Raw genomic sequence first — 21,986 nt, forward strand, 5'->3', positions numbered from 1 at the left:
ACCCCACTGACCCAGAGAGCCACTCAGGGTCTCAAACACCCCACTGACCCAGAGTGCCACTCAGGGTCTCAAACACCCCACTGACCCAGAGAGCCACTCAGGGTCTCAAACACCCCACTGACCCAGAGAGCCACTCAGGGTCTCAAACACCCCACTGACCCAGAGTGCCACTCAGGGTCTCAAACACCCCACTGACCCAGAGAGCCACTCAGGGTCTCAAACACCCCACTGACCCAGAGAGCCACTCAGGGTCTCAAACACACCATGATTGGTTTATTTGGAGCCAGACGGGGAGAGGAGGAGTGTGGTTGCTGGTGTCACTCTAGTTAAACACTTGATGCTCTTTGAACCACTGGGGTGCGAAGGCCACTGGGTAGGAGTGTCAAGCTGAAGTGTCAGAAGAAACATCCTATTACTATCCTCTACACACCCAAGAAAATACACTCATTTGCATATGTTCCAAAGTGTCAAAATCTCTTTATTGTAATGATTTACAAATGTACATAAAGTCTTCAAGATTATCATAGGGAACTGATCAGATAATATGGCGTGTGGATTATACTGCAAAATATGTTTTGTGTATTTCACATTTTCAATCGCATACAAGGAAGATGTCACTGCTATGACTAAACAACTGTGATTTAGAATGATACTGACAAGAAGTTCAATTCTGTTGGAATTCCAGAAATTGCCGTGAGCTAGCATCCTCTTCTTATAGCCCCAGGGACAGGGGCTATAAGACAACAGACAACACTCCCGCTGTGGAGTGTTGTCTGAAAGCTTTCTGAGCTCGTAAGTGGGACGGGCGATGGGGAATAGCTTGCCTTGGCTCCGTCCCGTTCTCCACTTTTAATGAGCGCTGCTGCACAAACCGGACCATGCAGACAGAGTGAAGGTGGACCAGCTCATCGCGCATACCTACGAGCAACACACATGCATGAAGACCTGGATAGTCCCTAAATGAGCGCCGCAAGCATTTGAAAAACAAGGAAAAACTGCTGCTTCTTAGGAATATTTCAAGACGTTTCAGGTGAGCTTGTTGTGTGAAGTTATCTGATTTCTGACGATGTGGCGCATTTTATTTAGCTCTGAAAACCTTTTGACTGTCATGATCAATTAGCCAACGTTTGACCAGGTTTGTATTCTGCCAACCTGTTTGTAATTTCCTATTTATGCGGTTGTTGTGCATTACTCATTTTAGTAACTTGATTTTCTACTATCCTCATGGGGGGTGAGATATGATAACATTTTACTATTTTAATACTGCTTCAACTTCATGCAGTTTTTCAATAGTTAGCATTCTTGAGCTCAGAAAGAAAAACGCTTTTTTATTTATGGATCTGACTCTTACAGTCGCTGTGAGAATAACTAGTTCGGACTTGAACCGTTGGCCCAAAGCTATACAGTGTTCACTGAAAGTCATTTGAGGGTTTTTCCACCTTTTTTCTACCAAGCGATCCCTCCCCTTGTACAGTTCCATCCTTGCTCGAGACGGAGATGTGGCCCCGCGCCGCATTTGAGATGCTGACAATCTCAGAAAGTAATCTATGCCAGTTGTCTGTTCAGCTTTGATGTTTCCATGCTGTTTCATCTACCCGGTTTCATTATCATTATCGTCTTTGTTTGGAACACAATTATTCCTTCTTTTTTTGCTTTAGGACTTTTTGTTACATGTTGATTAAACACAGGTGGCTTTTATGACTATCAGCGCATTACATGATCTGACTTGCACTAAACAAACTTCCAAGATTTAAAGAAATTGTGTGCTGAACAAACAAACCAGAAAGATGAAATGCGATGAAGTCAGCTGGAGTCTGCCTGCATGGAAGTGACCTTGTAGAGACATGTTAGATGAGCGTCAGAGCCCTCCCTGGTCTGCACGGTCTCACTTGGCTTGGAGAGCACTTGGCACATGATGCCCGAATGTGTTTGCCAAGAGTTTCAGATACTCAGCCTCCATTCACAGGAAGAATGTGTTTTCTCTTGAGATTATTCAAGGGACTGCTTATTTGCCCCCATATAGGATTACAAGTCTGACAATAGTGGATGTGGATGTTGTAATTCTACACAATGTCTTCCAGTTCATTATCAAACGTCTCACATATGTGGTAGTTTATAGCCCAGCACCACAGGGGCAGGTCTGGAAGAGCATGTCAGCTTTGACTCTTGTGTTCCTCACCGTGTAGTCCATGGTTACCTCTTCAAAAGAATGTGAACTTTGCAGTTTAGTGGCTGAACTAGGAGGTTGCTGTCTGTGAGTATGCAGCTCCCAGTAGAACCGTCTGGATGGCAGTAGAACCGGTAGTGATGTTCTGTTTCGTGTGAGATATTCGCGACACACAGGTTAGCAGGCTCTACTGTTCCCTGCTCAGCGATGCATTTCGATATTCGGTGTCAAATCTGGATTGTGCTGATTCAGATTGAACACACGCTCCCCTTTTCCCCTCGCCCCCTCCTCGTCCTCTCCCTGCTCACCTTAGCGTAGAGGCATCACCTGGAAACACCACGGTTCTGCTTACAGAACAGGAGGAGTCACCTGTAATCACATCTCAGGTTTCTGCTGTTTATGAGAGGAACAGAGACCATGATCATGCTGTTCATGAAGGACCTGCAGAGGGGTTTTCTGCAGAAGCAGTCGGCTTCGGCTAATCGTCAAGTTGTTATTTTGTGACTTTTAATCCATCAAGGTGATCGTGTGTGGTGGGTATTATTCGAAGGGGATGTATTGTGGTTTAAATCTGCTGAACATGTGACCGGTGAGCGATGTTGAGCTTGGGGCAGCTGAAACCAGCCTAGGAACGCTCATGCCTTCATCAAACACAGCCAGAGCATGTTAATAGGTTACGTTTACTATTGCCTTCCTTCCTACACTGCTATGCATCTTGCATGCAGGGACGTTCTGCTGACTGTCCTATTCAGCCTCCTCACCTGAACCCGAGGCAGCTCAAGTTAGAGGTGGTGCCCGGATGGGATTGTTAAATCCCCCTGAAAGTTTAGGAAAATGTGCTAATCTTAAAAACATAAACAAATAGCACTGAACGTCAAGTACAGGTGCACGCTAAGCTAAACATCCGATACCTGTCGGAAGTTTACTGTTCCTATAGACAGGGTCCCCTATGCCCACATGAAGGGGCTTTAGTACCACCAGCCAGGTGGGCGGTTCTGGAGGGGGGGCAGGGGGGCCAGTGCCCCTGTGACAACAAGCTTGGACCCCCTTGTGGCCCCCTTAAAAGTCTGACTAATTATAAACATGGTCTTTTATCTATTAATGCCTGCAGTGATAAAAACTACATGACAACAATAATGTTTAACGTAACTGACTCTACAGTAGTATTCACTAGTGTGACTCTACAGTAGTATTCACTAGTGTGACTCTACAGTAGTATTCACTAGTATGACTCTACAGTAGTATTCACTAGTGTGACTCTACAGTAGTATTCACTAGTGTGACTCTACAGTAGTATTCACTAGTGTGACTCTACAGTAGTATTCACTTGTATGACTCTACAGTAGTATTCACTAGTGTGACTCTACAGTAGTATTCACTAGTGTGACTCTACAGTAGTATTCACTTGTATGACTCTACAGTAGTATTCACTAGTGTGACTCTACAGTAGTATTCACTAGTGTGACTCTACAGTAGTATTCACTAGTGTGACTCTACAGTAGTATTCACTAGTGTGACTACAGTAGTATTCACTAGTGTGACTCTACAGTAGTATTCACTAGTGTGACTCTACAGTAGTATTCACTAGTGTGACTACAGTAGTATTCACTAGTGTGACTCTACAGTAGTATTCACTAGTGTGACTCTACAGTAGTATTCACTAGTGTGACTCTACAGTAGTATTCACTAGTGTGACTCTACAGTAGTATTCACTAGTGTGACTCTACAGTAGTATTCACTAGTATGACTCTACAGTAGTATTCACTAGTGTGACTCTACAGTAGTATTCACTAGTGTGACTCTACAGTAGTATTCACTAGTGTGACTACAGTAGTATTCACTAGTGTGACTCTACAGTAGTATTCACTAGTGTGACTCTACAGTAGTATTCACTAGTGTCCTGACAGGTGTTTGGCAGGAAGCTTCAGGAATTTCCACTCTCCAGTCGAACATGCTGACTGTCCTCTCCTGTACAGCTGGTCTCTCTCTCTCTGTCTCTCTCTGTCTCTCTCTGTCTCTCTCTGTCTCTCTCTCTCTCTCTCTCTCTCTCTCTCTCTCTCTCTCTCTCTCTCTCTCTCACACACACTCTCTCTCTCTCACTCTCTCTCACACACACACTCTCTCTCCCTCTCTCCCCTGCCTCTCTCTCTCCCCTCCCTCTCTCTCCCCTCCCTCTCTCTCCCCTCCCTCTCTCTCTCTCTCTCTCTCGTGCAGGTTTCTGTCCCAGCTTGTCCTTCCAGGACAGTGTGACTAGGGTAGACTGGAGAGATGTGCAGCCTGGCTGCGACTGCCTGTCAAAACACAACACAGGGGAAAAAAGGCATGTTGGAGCGTACAGTATCAGCCTGTCAGGGTGCAGGGAAGCAGAGAGCCCAAACGAGTTTTACCCTAGACTCAGGTCTCCCAGAGGACCACAGTATTGTGGATTATTTACCATAAAACATTGTAGATATCAAAAAAGACAGATGTTTTGACTAAATTAGTCTAATGCTCTGTTACTGTCTCTGTCTCTGGTTCTGACAGATTTCCCATATCAACAGCTAGTTGATTTTAAATCTATAATTCCTCAGAACTGGATCATAAACCCCTGAGGTTTACAGTTCCCAGCAGTACAAGTTTAGTATTACAGTGTTGGTCAGCACTGAACCGAAGCCAAATATAATGCTCTTGGTTGTAGTCTTGCAGGTTGTAGGGGATAGGATTAGCTCTGTGGGTTAAGCTTTTGACTGTGCACCATGAGTTTGCAGGTTCAATTTCCCCTGTCTAGGTCACTTTGGATAAAAGCGTCTGCTAAATAAATTCATTCTTATTATCAGTCTGTTGGTCTAACCCCACAAGGAGCGAATGATCTCCTGATTCCAACATGATCACATCAACCCTGTGGTCCGAGCCCTCCAACCCTGTGCCTTCCAGAGGACCTGGGGTGCATCACAGGTGTTCAGGGACCTGGGGTGCATCACAGGTGTTCAGGGACCTGGGGTGCATCACAGGTGTTCAGGGACCTGGGGTGCATCACAGGTGTTCAGGGACCTGGGGTGCATCACAGGTGTTCAGGAGAGACTTCTTGCTGGCATCTCTCTCCTTGTCTGCCCCTGTGATTACACAGTCTCCTCTGTAGACATAAATCTGCACAGTCCCGGAAAAACCAAATCATCTCCAGCAGCACCTGTACTATTATTACTGGAGAAGAACAGCACTGCCTGGTATGATGCCTTGGAGACCATTTCATGTTCTTGTTGACACAGGCTTTGACATTGTTTTTTTTCTCCATCTACCAGCGTCCCCTTTGAATCAAAATCACAGAGAGACATTTTTGCTACGTGTATAGTAAACAGTCATAAACAAAAAATGTTAGAACTGTCTGTCATTCTCTCTCTCTCTCTTTCTTTCTTTCTTTCTTTCTTTCTTTCTTTCTCTCTCTCTCTCTCTCTCTCTCTCTCTCTCTCTCTCTCTCTCTCTCTCTCTCTCTCTCTCTCTCTCTCTCTCTCTCTCTCTCTCTCTCTCTCTCTCTCTCTGTTTCTGTCTCGGTCTCTCTCTCTCTTTCTCTCTCTCTCTGTCTCTTTCTTCTCTCTCTCTCAGGAGGTAGTACAAGGACGTCTGACAGACTTGCCAAACCAGCCCTCCTCAAGATGACCAGAGCAGCGCTCACTGCCATCTGCCTTGGTAGAGTTGAACTCATTCACACACACACACACACACACACTAACGCACCCACACAAACAAACAAGCACAGACAAATACACACACCAATCACATACACTCACGCATAGACACACACAAACAAACACACAAGCACAGAAAAATACACACAGTCTGCCTAAAGAGAGCATGTAGACAAGACCACACTGAACTGATGAGCATGTTTCCAAAATACCACTGGCTTAAATCTATCATCACCTGTGGTTACTGTACATCTGCAACGAACACAACCACAAACGCCTGCGCGCACACACACCTACATTTTTTACACACTTTCACTCTCTCTCTTTTAAATGCAAATGCTGTGCGCCCAGTAAACATTCCCTGATGATCCTGTCTGTGTGTGGTCTGGTGTTTCCTCCTGTAGCTGTCCTGCTTTTCTGCAGCTGTGGAGCCAAACCCAACGGATCCAAGACCAAAAAGCCAAAACAAGGTAGAAACAAACAAGACACAATGTTTGACACACGACTCCTGTTAGTGTCCACATGCTTCCATTCAGCCCCTGAACCCTGAACCCTGAACCGTGAACCCTGAACCCTGTGCCCTGAACCCTGAACCTTGAACCCTGTACCTGGTACCCCGTTCCCACCCCAGTGATCCCTGCCATCGAGTGTGATGTCCGCGCCGGGAAAATCAACCTTCCGGAGTTCATCGCTAAATGTCCCGCCAGCTGTAAGGAGGCCAAACAGCAGGTGTACGGGACAGGAGTGTTCGCTTCCATCTCCAGCATCTGTAACGCTGCCATCCACAGGTGAGTCTCTGGGCTCTGTTACCATGTCTGCTGGCATCCACAGGTGAGTCTCTGGGCTCTGTTACCATGTCTGCTGGCATCCACAGGTGAGTCTCTGGGCTCTGTTACCATGTCTGCTGGGGACGTGCAGGAGCATAGTCAATTTATTTGTTCTGGTTTTAAAGATCCACAATGTTTGCTGTGTTTTAGCTCTTGGATTATAGTAATTCAAAACCTGGGACAGAGCCACACTGAACTGTGTCCGGAAATTGATTAAAGGAAACCCACACACTGTGTTGTGGCGTGGGACTGAACACAACTCCTACTAGAAGCTTCACGATGTTAGTTGGACAGTTTCATGAAGCCTGACTCACGTTCTGTATTCACAGTGGAGTCATAACCAACTCTGGAGGGAAGGTGATCGTGAGGAAGATGGCGGGACAGAATATCTACAAGGGAAGCCTCTCCAATGGGGTCCGATCTCTCTCCCTGCCCAAGTGGCGGGAATCTTTCACGGTCTCAGGTAGATGAAAAACATCTAAGTATATTTGTCTAGTTTCTAGTCAAAATATGTCATAACGCTTAACGTAAGCCACAATCACCTGACAAGTAACATTTCAGTAAGATACAGGGACCTTTTAGACAAGGCATCTTCAATGTCTTGGAGAAAGAGTTGTGAAAAAAAAGATTTATCAGTTTTTTTGAAGTCATAAGGTGTTTAAGTTGCTGTGTAGGTTGTTAAGGATGGATCCTCTTGTTTCTAGAAAAAGACTTACTAGATTAAAGAAAATGAATCTCCTTTATTGAAATGTTTATATCTTTAAAGGTCTAAATAACACTTCAAGAAATCTTAACATAAATTTTCACTTGTTCCATTGGCAGATTAATTAATTTATCACAACCAAAATAATAATTGTATTGATTGTTTTTTTAACCTATTTTTAAAGTGACGTTTTCCCCAGTGTGTCTGTCCCTAGGCCACAGTGAGTCTGTCCCTAGGCCACAGTGAGTCTGTCCTTAGGCCACAGTGAGTCTGTCCCTAGGCCACAGTGTGTCTGTCCCTAGGCCACAGTGTGTCTGTCCCTAGGCCACAGTGAGTCTGTCCCTAGGCCACAGTGAGTCTGTCCCTAGGCCACAGTGAGTCTGTCCCTAGGCCACAGTGAGTCTGTCCTTAGGCCACAGTGAGTCTGTCCCTAGGCCACAGTGTGTCTGTCCCTAGGCCACAGTGTGTCTGTCCCTAAGCCACAGTGAGTCTGTCCCTAGGCCACAGTGTGTCTGTCCTTAGGCCACAGTGAGTCTGTCCCTAGGCCACAGTGTGTCTGTCCCTAGGCCACAGTGAGTCTGTCCCTAGGCCACAGTGAGTCTGTCCCTAGGCCACAGTGAGTCTGTCCCTAGGCCACAGTGTGTCTGTCCCTAGGCCACAGTGCAGTTCATCTGTCATTCACGCATCTCCACAGTCGTTTAAACCCCCTGATCATCATGTGTATTCTTGATGTGTGTACAGTGGGGAAGCCTAAGAAAGGAGTGCTCTACCCCTCCACGCTGGACTACACCCCCTCACGACCCTCCACAGTGAAAACAGGTGAGCGCTCGGCCTATTTTAGCGTAAGAATAGTGTCTGTGATGGGAATAAACCACAATTGGTCCACGAGTAGTAGTATTTCGGTACGTCGAAGGAAAATCACTGGGCACAGAAGCTGTGTCTTGTGCGGCTGACCTGGAGGGAACAGAGAAGAGAAGGGGCGCTCCCATCCTCAGAGGAATGTCAAGAATGCATCACAACACTGGAGTTACTGTGGCAGCTCTTCTCATCCATCCCTCCATCCATCCCTCCATCCATCCCTCCATCCTTCACCTCCTTCCTCTGTCGACGGCTGCAGGTCAGAAGGAGGCCAAGCCCCCCCTGGTCACCACTGTCCTGCCTGCCACGGTGGCTCCAGAGCCCCCCACCACCACCACCACCGCACCCCCCGAGCCCCCCTCCACCACCACGCCTGCACCCACCACCACCCCCCCGCCCACCAGCACCACCACCAAGACACGCGCAGCCGTACACAAAGTCAGGGATGCAGGTGATTCACACATCAACACACACGTACACACCCACAAACATGGAACGAAGGTGCAGGTACAGTACCAGTCAAGGGAAAATGTGTCCAAACTTTTGACTGGTACTGTATGTATGTACTGTATATGTACGTACATACATACACACATACATACATGTACATTTATGAAGCTTTCTCTTCTGAAATGTACGGATCCATGTATGTCATGTCTGGGATTGCGTGTTGACTGACGTGTGGCAACACTGCATGTTCTGATTAATGACAGTAAGAATTGATCTGAAACACCAATCCCAGCTGGAGATCCACTTTAAGGCAACATCACCATGACTTGGACAAGCTTTCATTAGTCTGACACCTCATCTCTCATCAGTCACGTCAGATGAAAGTGTTGTGAGACGATCCCAGCTGTCATTAGACCAAGGTACCAAGGTACTGTATCTGAGAGGATACTGGGAACCTGCACAGCAACATTTCAAAGTGTTAAACACCAGGAGGGTTTGAATGGGGTCACTCTCATGAGATGGACCCTTATAAACACTCCTGGTGGTTGAATTAACTCTTTGACAATTTACAGTGTAGTGATGTCCTAGACAGCTTCTCTCTCTCTCTCTCTCTCTCTCTCTCTCTCTCTCTATCTCTGTGTCTCTCTCTCTCTCTCTCTCTCTCTCTCTCTATCTCTGTGTCTCTCTCTCTGTCTCTCTCTTTCTGTCTCTCTCTCTGTCTCTCTCTCTGTGTGTCTCTCTCTGGGGTGACATTGTGTGCCCTTGTCTCTCTGATCCAGGGAGCAGTCATCCATACTTTGCCTCTGTGGCCGCAGCCTCCAGCCCAAGTAAGTTCCTCCCACCTGGCAGGAGGGTGACAGGGTGAGAGTGTGCTCACCAGGGGGCATGAGGCGGGTCAGGGTGTGCTCACCAGGGGGCATGAGGCGGGTCAGGGTGTGCTCACCAGGGGGCATGAGGCGGGTCAGGGTGTGCTCACCAGGGGGCATGAGGCGGGTCAGGGTGTGCTCACCAGGGAACCGACAGGGTCTGTGTGTGTCCGTGCACTTCTCATCGTTTTGGTGTTTTCTACCATATCTCATCAGGATTAAAAGCATTCTGAATGCTTGAATTTAAATCTATTGAAATTAAATGGCTAATGAACTAATTAAATGCAACTTGCAGATGCAACCTGCATTGGCTTTTAGGCTTCTGTAGATGCTGTGAATCTGATCTGAAACTTGATCATTTTTCCTTCTTAATGCAAGCCTGATTCAGTAGTATAGTTTAATATGTCAAATGTCATCTTCTGTACGGTATAACTGGAGCCAAGTATATCCTATTTATTTTAAATGTAAAGTTTTAAGAACCTAAAATCTTTAACAGCTACTCTCTATAAGGTAATACTACCTACCCGGCTCACTGATTAAATTCAAGTTAAAAAACTAATTAAAGAATGGATACAAGTAAAGAGCTTTTTAATGTTGTGGTACAGTTTCCCTAAACCCTACTGTGTCATTCTCAACATTGGCTGTAGGGCAGAATGGCCAGGGAAAGGGCCCAAGCCAAGGTATGTTGACCGACCTTCACGATATGTTCTGAATCACCAGTTTTAGGAAAGCTCTCCCTGAGATCTCTATAATCCAGAATCTAATCCCAAATCACTCAATCTCTTCTAAGCATTCAGAGGCGGTTCCTATCCGAATAGGTTTTCTCCGCGCGTCAACACAGGTAACCAGAGCTTTGATCGTCCTGATGTTCCCTCCTCCCGTTGTCTCCTTCCGCCCTCCGCCTCGCGCGTGCTTCTCTCTCTCTCTCTCTCTCTCTCTCTCTCTCTCTCTCTCTCTCTCTCTCTCTCTCTCTCTCTCTCTCGCACACTCACATCTGCACTTTTCTTTTATGTTCTCTGTTTCATTCCTTTCCTCCTCACTGGGGTGAAATCCTTAGAACCTGCATGGCTCCAGTGCTGTCTGTGTGCACAGCTGTCTGCAACACGTTGTCCAGACTGTATGCTCAGGGCTCTACGGGAAAGTTCTGGACCAGCCCAGGCCATGTTAGCCCCTGTCCTGATTAAGCCATCTAACACCTCTGCTCTACCTGCGAACTCTTACACTCATGAAACATTGACACCTATCCAACACACCTCACCACTGCCAAACATGTGGACAAAGCTATGAATGGTTAGAACTCCACTTCTTGGTCTAAATCTGGTGAATGGATTTTGGCAGGAAAGCAATGTTACGGTATGTGATAGTACTGGCAAGTGCAGACAGGTTTTGATCATTTTAAAATTGTTTTGTCTGGAAAAAACAGTCCCAGATTGGAGATGTTCGACATACTTCATGTAAACAGTTCAGTCTGTTAATATATGTGGTAACTAACTCTTCATTGCGTTGAAGGTGTTTGTGTCAGTGTCTGAAGTTACTCTTGCCTTCTCAATCCCAGGTGTTCGCAGGCCAGAATCAGGGTCTATCATCAGGAGGCTGCCCTCCTCTCCCTCTGGTTCAGGTCAGCCCCCCCCCCACTCCCTCCCCCCTCCTCACTAATCCTCCACATCATTCCCCTCAAGATCCCCGCTGTTAGATACTGAACTGTACTCAGTAGCTATCAGCAGTCCTCCCTCCTAATGTTATTTTTCAAGACGAAAGATCAAATGAACACGCTGAAACCAAGCTCAGGCCTGTAAATACAGCCAGCATCTGGCCTTCTGCTCTTAAATCCCTCTGAGGCCAGGCTCCACTCTATCCCAGTCAAAACAGCTGGGCTGAGTTTGTGGACAGAGCTGCAGTCCTGACTCCTGACTCCTCTCCATCCCTCTCTCCTTCTCTCCTTCTCTCCTTCTCTCCTTCTCTCCTTCTCTCCTTCTCTCTTCTCCTTCTCTCCTTCTGTTTCTTAACGCTAACCAGCTTTCAACAGGGTTCAGCAGGCCTCACCTGAGAGGGGCCAGGGCCAGGGACAGGGACAGTCTAACCCCAGTAAGTGTCCCCTGGCCCCTGGTCTGACCAGGTGGTTTCGTTCAGCTACACTTCTAAACATGCCTGCCCAGCGGAGGTAGAGAGAGGTAGGGACATCTGATCAAACAGGGTACCAACCAAAGCAATAAACCCCCCCGGTTGAGAAGTTTTTATAAAGCAACACTAATGTTAACCCTCTGCATGAGGCTGCAGTCTACTGCAGAGTTGCTGAGCCATATAACAACAGGGCAGAGGTAGAGTCTATGGTAGAGGCTATGGTAGAGGCTGAGGTAGAGGCTGGGGTAGAGGCTGTGGTAGAGGTAGAGGCTGTGGTGGAGGTAGAGGCCATGGTAGAGGCTGAGGTAGAGGCTGTGGTAGAGGCTGAGATAGAGGTAGAGGCTGAGGTAGAGGCTGTGGTAGAGGCTGTGGTAGAGGCTGAGGTAGAGGCTGAGGTAGAGGCTGAGGTAGAGGCTGTGGTAGAGGCTGTGGTAGAGGCTGTGGTAGAGGCTGTGGTAGAGGCTGAGGTAGAGGCTGTGGTAGAGGCTGTGGTAGAGGCTGAGGTAGAGGCTGTGGTAGAGGCTGTGGTAGAGGCTGAGGTAGAGGCTGAGGTAGAGGCTGTGGTAGAGGCTGTGGTGGAGGGGCAGGGCAGTTAGCAGACTTATGCTCACTTGAAGGACCCATAAGAGAACATGGAGGGATAATGACAGCAGGTAAGACAAGCCGAAAAGATATGCAGAGAGATCAAATCTTAGAGAAAATATTTGTAAAACCTTTAGAAACTTTTTTTCGCAAATATTTTTTAAACCTGTAGAAACTTTTTTTCGAAAATATTTGTAAAACCTTTAGAAACTTACTTTTAAACTTTTTTTTTTTAAACTTACTTTTTATTGAAAATCATTTTTCAACCTTTCAAACTTTTTTTTTTTTAAGATAATTCACACAGTGAAAGGGGATGAGAGAGGAGAGAGGAGAACAGAGTAGCCTAAAACAGAGTAGATTAAAGCAGAGTAGAGTACAATAGAGTACAGTAGAGTTTAGTAAAGTCTTTATCAAGTACTCATCAATTATGCAAACCTATTTTTGAAAATAAATCGAAAATATTTTTTCAACCTTTCAAAACCTTTTTTCAAAAATATTTTTTCAACCTTTCAAAACCTTTTTTCAAAAATATTTTTTCAACCTTTCAAAACTTTTAAAAAAATATTTTTTTTATCATGCCACCAAATACAGATTAAAACTACAGTAACAAGCCTGGCTTGAAAAAGCAATAAGTAGAAACTACAAATATTTAAGGAGTGAAGGTAAAAAGTTGTCAGAAAAATAGATAGTGAAGTAAAGTACTGATACCAGAAAAATACACAAGTACAACAACAAAGTATTTGTACCTCCCAAGTTTTGTCTAAATGTAAACCCTCAATGAACTGGCTTGCGTTAACCACACGTGAAGATATCCTTAAATCCCCTTTGAACCTTTGACTTGGATACACCAAGACTGAATATCAGATCTGAGAGTTTATCTAAATCCCGTTTAAGCACCATCTTCATCCAATCGTCTGGGGAATAGGGTTAGGGCTTTGTCTGGTTATGAGCTGCCCTAATCTCTGTTGATTTACAAAATATACTGTCCCGAATTTGACACTGTCACTATAACAATACTCCCACGCTCCAGAGCCATGCTAGCTGTTCTCTCCCAGCCTGTCACAGCCCACAGGCCCCTGCTCCCTCTCCCTCCTGCTGCTGATGGGAACCCAGAGACCAGCCTGGGAGTTGTTGTAAGCCCCCTGTGTGTCTGGATCTTCCTCAGCTGACGAGGGGAACATGGAACGATGTTGTGGTCCTCTGGACAGACTCTCACGGCTGTCGTGGCTTTCTAGAATTCAGAAAAAACGAACTTCAGTCACAACCTGTAAATAGGTACACTGTAAAGCCATCAAACCCCTAAAATAACAAATAATGCTTAGACTAAAGTGAAATATACCTTCCCAATTGTAAGAACATCTTAAATAGTATTTATGCTTCAGGGTTGTGCTGTATTAAATACATTTACCATAGAACCTGAGAAATAATCATCAAATTAACATAAATCTTTATGGTGTTTTGGTCAGTACTCCGAAGCAACAAAGCACCCTTCACATGGGGTTTGACTTATGTTGGAGAGCGAATACCTATCCAGACCTCAGGTTCAGTCCCAGGAGAGCAAGTACCTATCCAGACCTCAGGTTCAGTCCCAGGAGAGCAAGTACCTATCCAGACCTCAGGTTCAGTCCCAGGAGAGCAAGTACCTATCCAGACCTCAGGTTCAGTCCCAGGAGAGCAAGTACCTATCCAGACCTCAGGTTCAGTCCCAGGAGAGCAAGTACCTATCCAGACCTCAGGTTCAGTCCCAGGAGAGCAAGTACCTATCCAGACCTCAGGTTCAGTCCCAGGAGAGCAAGTACCTATCCAGACCTCAGGTTCAGTCACAGGAGAGCAAGTACCTATCCAGACCTCAGGTTCAGTCCCAGGAGAGCAAGTACCTATCCAGACCTCAGGTTCAGTCACAGGAGAGCAAGTACCTATCCAGACCTCAGGTGTGCTGCTTCCAGTGGTGCCAGTGCCTGATCCATGACCACACCTGTGTCATCTTCCCACTCGCAGCTTTTGCTAGGAGAGACTGGCCTCCGACCTCCTTCGCTCGTCCCGACTGGTACCCAGGGCCGAGGCGGACGGCAGGTATCAAACGCAGCCATCGAAAACGACTCAAAAGAAAAACACGACACAACAAACCCTAAATCTCTTAACCCAACCTCATAAACCAACGTTTAAACCTTGATTTTAAAAACAAACAATCATAATCAAATCATACTTTCTCAAACATAACGGTCCTCCATTCAAATGTGCTCTCTGTAGTAGCGGATGCCACAGTGTTCTCCAGCTCACACCCTGACTCTAGTCCTGGTTCACCTGACTCGGGCTACGCCTGGGCCGAAGGAGACGCGTCTGAGCCAGGTAGGTCTGGCCCCGGTCACCTGGATCACCTGCTGTGCTGCCTCGGGCTCGGCTGGACAGGACCTCATACCTACATCTGTTTATACCAGCTATGCATGTACAAATCATACTATGGCTTGTATGACTGATATATACAGGTATCTCCTGTTCAAGTATGTGTTCAATTTTGCCCCATAGTCAGTATAAACCGTGCCAATATCTCTCAAGATGTGTTGATACATGCCATGTGCCTGCCATATGACTCAGAGATTTCTCTGATATATGACCCTGGTCTGGTGCTATACGTATGGGCAGGTTTACTGTGGGGCAAGAGAGAACCAGACAGACAGAGCTACGATGAAGGAAATGGTCCGTGAAAGGACGTTCTCTAAAATGGTTTAGGGATGATTGGAAATGGAGTCAGCCATTCCCCTAACCCATCCCAACCATGGAAATGTGTGCATCTTCACGGGATGCGCACTGTGAGAATACTAACGGGTCTTACCACGTCCTTCTCCAGCTCGTGACCCCAGGCCTGATATCTCAGAGTATGACAGATGGTTTTATAATTTTGGACAATACAGTAAGTGGCTTTCATTTGCTCTTTCCAAGTTTATTTATGTTCAGCACCAAGAAAGAACACACCAAAATGCAAGCCTAAAATCACCAACTTCAGATAAACCCACTGCATGGACAAATGACAAGACAAAAAATGACTTCCACTAGGCCAACTTCTGGGAATTATAGACTTTGTTTCCTTCCGGCTTTTGGTGGCAATGTTGAGCCGACAAAATGTTGAATTGAAGAGAAATGGTTTTGGGAGACCAACTGGCCAAGCCACAGAAAAAAACCCAAAAAAAACACATAAACAAGCATAAATAAATATAAACCTTTGATCTGACTTAAAGGGAAATTGTGTTAAAGTGTATCTCAGGTGTTGTAAATGTCTGATGTGTGCAAAGCCATGACTACTGCTGTGCGTCTCCCCTGGTCCACAGACCCAGAGAGCAGCCGCGGTAAAGTGGCTCCAGAGACGACCGTCACCAGAGGTGGGTACCCCGGCAGTCTGTCGTTCAAACAGCTTGAACCTTCGTGTCGTCTAACAAGTTGTGCTGCGAGGCTTCGTCTTGCCTTCGGTCGAGGTTTCGCCCACACGTTGCCATTTTGTTCAGAATACGTTTGCCATGCCTTTCCAATTTAACAGAAGGTTTGCTTGAGCTCAACGCAGCATTGGCTGAATCGTCCGAATGCTCAAATATCACTGTGTATGTTGATGGTGAGTGCTCCGCCCGTTGCTTAGTGGGGTTACTGTGCTAATGCTCAGCTTGTTGCATATGCTCTGCTACACAGTGGAGCCTGTAGACGCATGGAAACCAGAAGTCGCTCCGTACGACACAGCAGGTAAGAAAGCCCCTTCTGTTCCGCCTCGCAGCATCTGTTTGGACAACAGCACACAACCATGGACAGTTTCATTCATCACCTATTAGCTCTTGCACTGCGAGACTTGTCGTGTTGTTGAGACCACCGTGTTGTCGAAATTCAGTCAGAGAGGACCTGTATAGGGGGGAAAGAAACACACAGTGTAAACAGACGTCATGTGAGGAGACCAGCTCTCTTTTTTCCCGGTTTTAGAAAACATCAGAGTTTCCACTTTACTGCTCAGCCTTTCGTTGCAGTTCTCTGGACTGGTCCAGGAAGTAATCCATTCCTGTTTGGTGTAGTGTCCGTCCACTACAGGGCCAGCCACTCTGCTCTGGGCTGGGTTTGGGTTTGGGTGTTTCAGCCCTAGAAAAAGCCCTGCAACCACGTCTCTGTGTGTCTTCCAGGGTTCAGCGTCCGAGAGCAGGACTCCATCCCCAGAACCCCAGAGCCGGCATCTCAGGGAGACCCAAGTACATCTCTCCTCCTCCTCCCTCCTCCTCCTCCCCTCTCCTCCTCCCTCCTCCTCCTCCCCCTCCCTCCTCCTCCTCCTCCTCCCGTTTCACACACACAACCCTGGGGCTCTGTTTCTGCCCCAGTTCTCACTGCGTGGCCTTGTGGTGGTGTGTGCAGATTGTAAAGTGGACATCGCCTTCCTGATGGACGGAAGCTGGAGCATTGGGAAACGTCGCTTCAAGATCCAGAAGGACTTCCTTGCCGAGGTGTCGCAGGTGTTGAATGTGGGCATAGCTGGACCCATGATGGGAATCATTCAGTTTGGGTAAGAACCCTCGTCCAGCGTTCCCATGGCAACAGACCTACACGCTAACAAGGGCCGTAGGTTTGTTTTCCGATGTGGGTTGGACAGCTTTGTGTGTGTATGTGTGTGTGTGTGTGTGTGTGGGGGGGGGGGACAGTGCTTCTGCTGCTGATGAGGAGAGAGATCTGTATCTGTGTTTCTGTTCTTCTGAAGGGACGAGCCGGTGACTGAGATGAGTCTGAAGGCGTATTCCAACTCCAGAGATGTGAAGTCTGCCATCGAGAAGATCGTCCAGAAAGGGGGTCTCTCCAACGTGGGTGAGTGACCTGGGACTCTACCAGGAGCATGGGCTGCCTGCCACACACTCCAGTGTTAAAACAGGGCCTGCCACACACTCCAGTGTTAAAACAGGGCCTGCCACACACTCCAGTGTTAAAACAGGGCCTGCCACACACTCCAGTGTTAAAACAGGGCCTGCCACACACTCCAGTGTTAAAACAGGGGCTGCCACACACTCCAGTGTTAAAACAGGGGCTGCCACACACTCCAGTGTTAAAACAGGGGCTGCCACACACTCCAGTGTTAAAACAGGGGCTGCCACACACTCCAGTGTTAAAACAGGGGCTGCCACACACTCCAGTGTTAAAACAGGGGCTGCCACACACTCCAGTGTTAAAACAGGGGCTGCCACACACTCCAGTGTTAGCCAGAAGGGCACAATTATCGCGTGGTTCAGTTGCCGTTTACCCGTATTTTCACGTAAGAGGCTAGAATTAAATCTAAATTTGAGCATAGACAGTGTTAGCTAAATTATAGTCCTGCTCCACTGAGAATTATTTTTTTTTTCCCGGTCTGACCAGAATATTTGGTTTTACCAGCACAGGAGGTCAGCCTCGTACTATAACTACTGGTCTTCTGTTTTTGTTAGTGCGTCAGCATGCAGTCGTAACTCCGTGACATGCTAAATTTTGCATCCTGATACAAATAGTGTTTTGTGTGTTTACCCTGAACTTCCCTCAATCAACAAGGCCTCCCTGTTTGTTTTACAGCACAACAGAACCTCCTGTTTTCTCCCAAAGGCTTTGCCTTGAACCGGCAACATTGTTATGACAAGTTAAATGATACTTCCTTAACAAACGGACATACAGTCTAAAGCACCATTTTATACAATCTTGACAGGGAACTGACACGATAGGCATACCAGAGGTTAGGGGATGGTGTCTTTGCTGCCAGTGTGTGGTGTAAACACGCCTCTCTGCTGCCCCCTTGTGCCTCTCTAGGGAAGGCCCTTTCCTACGTCAACAAGCACTACTACAGCGATGCTAACGGTAACCGTGGCGGAGCGCCCAACGTGGCCGTGGTTCTGGTGGATGGTTGGCCCACTGACAAGGTGGAGGAGGCTTCCCGTCTGGCCAGAGAGTCTGGCATCAACATATTCTTCGTCACCATTGAGGGTCCAGATGAGAACGAGAAGCAGAACGTGGTGGAGGCTAACTTTGTGGACAAGGTAGGGGAACGGACGATCACTGTCAACTCGCGAGTGTTGGAAGTAGGTTAGTTAGTCTGACGTACGCTTTTCTGTCACACCACTTTACAAAATGTTGTAGTTACAATAAACGTTCAGTCTTTAAATGTTATTTGGTGTCATCGGATTCCCCAGGCTGTGTGTCGGACCAACGGCTTCTACTCATTGCCCGTGTCCAGCTGGTTCGCCCTGCGGAAGGCGGTGCAGCCCCTGGTGAAGCGCGTGTGTGACACCGACCGGCTGATGTGCAGTAAGACCTGCCTCAATGCCAACGACATCGCCTTCGTCATCGACGGCTCCAGCAGCGTGGGCACCGGAAACTTCCGCACGGTGCTGCAGTTCGTGGCTAACGTCACACGGGAGTTTGAGATCTCAGACACGGACACGCGGGTGGGGGCCGTGCAGTACACCTACGAGCAGAGGCTGGAATTCGCCTTCGGTCAGCACAACCACAAGGCCGACCTGCTGAACGCCATCAAGCGCATCAACTACTGGAGCGGAGGAACCAGCACCGGCGCTGCCATCACCTACGCAGCTGACCAGCTCTTCAGCAAGTCCAAACCCAACAAGCGCAAGATCATGATCGTCATCACTGATGGCCGCTCCTACGATGACGTCAGAGTGCCAGCACTGGCTGTCCATCGCCAAGGTGAGAGTTCAGGGTTAGGGTGAGAGGTCAGGGCCTGGTTGAAAGAGGTCTCGTTGAGCTCCTGTTGTGTCACACCGTAGGTAAACACTCCGGGTTTATTGACACAACAGCCTCCCTCTGACTTCCTCACGCCTGTGTCGGGTCAGCTTCCTGTGTGTGTGTGTGTGTGTGTGTGTCATTGTGTGTGTGTGTGTGTGTCATTGTGTGTGTGTGTGTGTGTGTCATTGTGTGTGTGTGTGTCATTGTGTGTGTGTGTGTGTGTCATTGTGTGTGTGTGTTTGAACGTGGTGTTGCCAGGCACACGTGAGGTCTGCGTGTGAAGGCTGCTCTCTCCCCTGACCAGGTGTCATCGCGTACTCCATCGGCATCGCCTGGGCGGCCCAGGACGAGCTGGAGTACATCGCCACCGACCCCGACAAGGAGCACTCCTTCTTCGTGGACGAGTTTGACAGCCTCTATAAGTTTGTGCCAAAGATCATCCACAACATCTGCCAGGAGTTCAACTCCCAGCCCCGGAACTGAGCAGAGCATGGACTGACCTGAGGGGGGGGGGGGGGGGGGGGGGGGGAGGGAGGGAAGGCGAGGTTGTTTAGAGAGGCCTGCACTGTCACCTCAACTGTATCAAACACAGGGCAGGAGGCTGTGTAGATCCAGCTCAGAAAGCAGCATGCTTGTTGACATACACATTTATCCAAGCTAGGATTAGAACAATATTCTCTTCTGAAGGGGTGGATGTAACCACCAATACAGCACAGTAGCAACGTTAGCTGAACTTGTGTTGCCATAGCTTACTATCTTCGTGTCCGAATGGATCCAGACAACCTGGATCAGTTCTCTGATGTTACAGGCTGTCAGCAGTGCTGAGCATCTGAACAAGGACATTACAGAAGATAGTGGGCATGAACAATAAATTCATACGTAAAGACAACATATCATTGGAAGTCATTGTTCGACAGAGATTATAAAGTGTGGGCTCACAGTGAAGGGTGGATGTTGTGGGTCACATGACCACCTTGACCTTAATTTCAGAATATGGTGCGACTCTCTGGCTCCTGTCTTAAGAGCAGTCAGTGTCATGAGGAGGAAAGGGCGTTTGTCTTTTTAATCATGTAACATGAACGACAGTCAACTACCCCATTGGGACATGGTGCTTGCAGAGAAACATAGACATGAAGCATGCCTAGCATTTCTTCTTCTGGTTTAACGTAGCATAATAAACTGAATATGGTGTTTTTTTAAGGGGGAGTTTTGATGTACGACTTCATACAGCTCTCTGTCCAGAGGTTGTGTTATCTGGATGGGCCCAGACCGCTTGTGGGCGTCCAGGGACGACTCAGATTCAGCTCTCATGTCATCTTCCGGTCAGGGTGGACTTACAGTATTCAATCAGCTATGCATGATAACAGGAAGCCATGTGTGTATAAGCCATAATCTAATCAATCATTTTGGCACAAATTTGAAGTTATGATTGGAGTTATTAGGGAGCATGTTAGTTGCAATGTTTAGGTGGACGTCATGGAAAATCCTGAGTCTGCAACGAAGCCCGCATGACACCAGTCACTCTCCGTTAAGAAGCCCGCATGATACCAGTCACTCCCCGTTAACCTACAGTGTGGTCACTTGTTCCCGTGGCAGATATTTGGTCTTGTTGAAAGAGTATTTATGATATTCTCCCTGTAATGTTTGTTTTGTTTGTACATATGCATATTAAAAAAGCCTTTTTTGCTTGTAATTTTTAAATAAACCATTTGATCAATATTTTAATGCAATTTTTAATAAAATAATTACGAAAATTCTTTGCACTGAATGTTATTTATTTAGTATGCCTGCTTTCAGCAAGGAATACTATGAGAGATGGGAATTGCTAATGCTCCGCGAGCATTAACTGTGGAAGTTCCAATGAAGGCTCCCATCAAACCTTGACTAGGTCCCAAGTTGGGGCTAAACACCAAATGTTTACTGTCTGGTTCCGGCGCTGGATGAGAGAGGGAGTTGGCGATGTTGACATGACTGAGAATAAGAGACATTTCTGATCACTCATGGACATACATGAGATGTTTGAAATTGTCGGCGTCAAAAAGGATTCCTGGCGAATGTGCTGCGTCTTTCTTATTGATGTATGAAAGTGTTCCGCGGCCCGCCACTACTTTTTACTGTCACTTCTTACATTTTTTACACAAATATCAGTCTATAGGCTTATTTGTTTTTATCTACCTTTAACAAAGGTAGATAACAATGACATTGGACACAGGCAATACTTTACAGCAGTTTTATTTGAACATATTTTCATATACAAACCAGTGACTGAGAAAATGGCTCTTTTGAAGATGTACATGGATACCTTGATAGATTCGCATTACTAGTAATGGGTCCCTCCTCTAAGAGAAATACTGATCTTAAAACTCTCCAGGCTCTCCTCTCTTAGTTTTTAATATAATCTAATATTATTTCAAATACCTCTTTTGTTCTGTGCAAACATACACTTGAGGTGTTCATGTCTAAAACGTTAAGGAACAAAGTCCACATACCTGGCCAGCCCAGTCCTCTCAATTCAAACCAAAACTGCCCAACTCTTCCCACATACACACAATCATGGAACACAATGGTTTATTTGGTGACATGGGTGTCATTTTACTAAGTGTACAATTCTCTTGAACTTTCTAACAAACAGGCAACATACGCAATGGCTCTGTTTCATCTGGCAGCCTTGCAGAGCTTTCCCCAACCACACAATCCAGAGTCAAACTCACGCAGCACAATAAGGTTTTAAGACTGAATATATATTTTGTTTATTATAAGTATTTGTAATTTTACATCCAATATTTTGTTAAAATGGACACCATTGTGACAATCTTTCCCTCCAATTTTCTGCCCCCCCCCCCGAAAACGATGCCTGGTAAAATAACATTTCAAGACCTTTCTAAAGCAAAGGCACATTTGATGACAAGTGTTTAAAAAGGAAAGCAAGGGTAGGCGGATGGGGGCAGTTTCCGCTGAGATGGAGAACAGCATGAGGCAGCAAGCTTTTAGTACCCCACATTTCCACGTACACACAACCCTGACCCTGAC

The 21,986-nt window shown here is 46.7% G+C and overlaps 2 protein-coding genes across 11 annotated transcripts in view; one reads left to right on the forward strand and one right to left on the reverse strand.

Moving 5' to 3' along the window:
• Window positions 1-768: 768 nt before the first annotated feature.
• vit (vitrin) lies at window positions 769-20,712 on the forward strand. Of its 9 annotated transcripts, none has more exons than XM_062464364.1 (23): window positions 769-1,030; window positions 5,747-5,830; window positions 6,234-6,299; window positions 6,461-6,617; window positions 6,986-7,119; window positions 8,101-8,178; window positions 8,477-8,668; window positions 9,447-9,494; window positions 10,139-10,213; window positions 10,324-10,374; window positions 11,089-11,151; window positions 11,550-11,618; window positions 14,235-14,309; window positions 14,487-14,585; window positions 15,085-15,147; window positions 15,563-15,613; window positions 15,915-15,965; window positions 16,391-16,456; window positions 16,617-16,764; window positions 16,957-17,060; window positions 18,024-18,250; window positions 18,404-18,917; window positions 19,261-20,712. In XM_062464364.1, exons 2-23 carry the CDS (start codon window positions 5,797-5,799, stop codon window positions 19,437-19,439), a joined length of 2,544 nt encoding a protein of 847 aa, XP_062320348.1. In that variant the 5' UTR covers window positions 769-1,030; window positions 5,747-5,796; the 3' UTR covers window positions 19,440-20,712. The 9 variants fall into 9 exon arrangements, with proteins under 9 accessions (XP_062320348.1, XP_062320350.1, XP_062320355.1 ...); XM_062464366.1 differs by having other exon boundaries at window positions 770-1,030; window positions 10,181-10,213; XM_062464371.1 differs by lacking the exon at window positions 8,477-8,668 and having other exon boundaries at window positions 771-1,030.
• Window positions 20,713-21,172: 460 nt separating this feature from the next.
• Window positions 21,173-21,986, reverse strand: part of LOC134022662 (striatin-like) — a 25,919-nt gene continuing 25,105 nt past the window's right edge. For both annotated transcript variants that reach the window (XM_062464376.1, XM_062464374.1), the window contains one exon: window positions 21,173-21,986. This exon is cut by the window's right edge and continues 685 nt beyond it. The gene's annotated coding sequence lies outside the window, so the exon portion shown is untranslated.

This window comes from Osmerus eperlanus, chromosome 6 (genome assembly GCF_963692335.1).
Source record: "Osmerus eperlanus chromosome 6, fOsmEpe2.1, whole genome shotgun sequence".
Taxonomy (NCBI): domain Eukaryota; kingdom Metazoa; phylum Chordata; class Actinopteri; order Osmeriformes; family Osmeridae; genus Osmerus; species Osmerus eperlanus.

Bases quoted from the DNA above. Each gene is read 5' to 3' on its own strand.
- vit (XM_062464364.1), top strand. From the start codon at position 5,797: ATGACCAGAGCAGCGCTCACTGCCATCTGCCTTG. The intron at 15,614-15,914 runs GTGGGTACCCCG...TCTGCTACACAG, and splicing joins AGAGACGACCGTCACCAGAG to TGGAGCCTGTAGACGCATGG. The intron at 17,061-18,023 runs GTGAGTGACCTG...GTGCCTCTCTAG, and splicing joins AGGGGGTCTCTCCAACGTGG to GGAAGGCCCTTTCCTACGTC.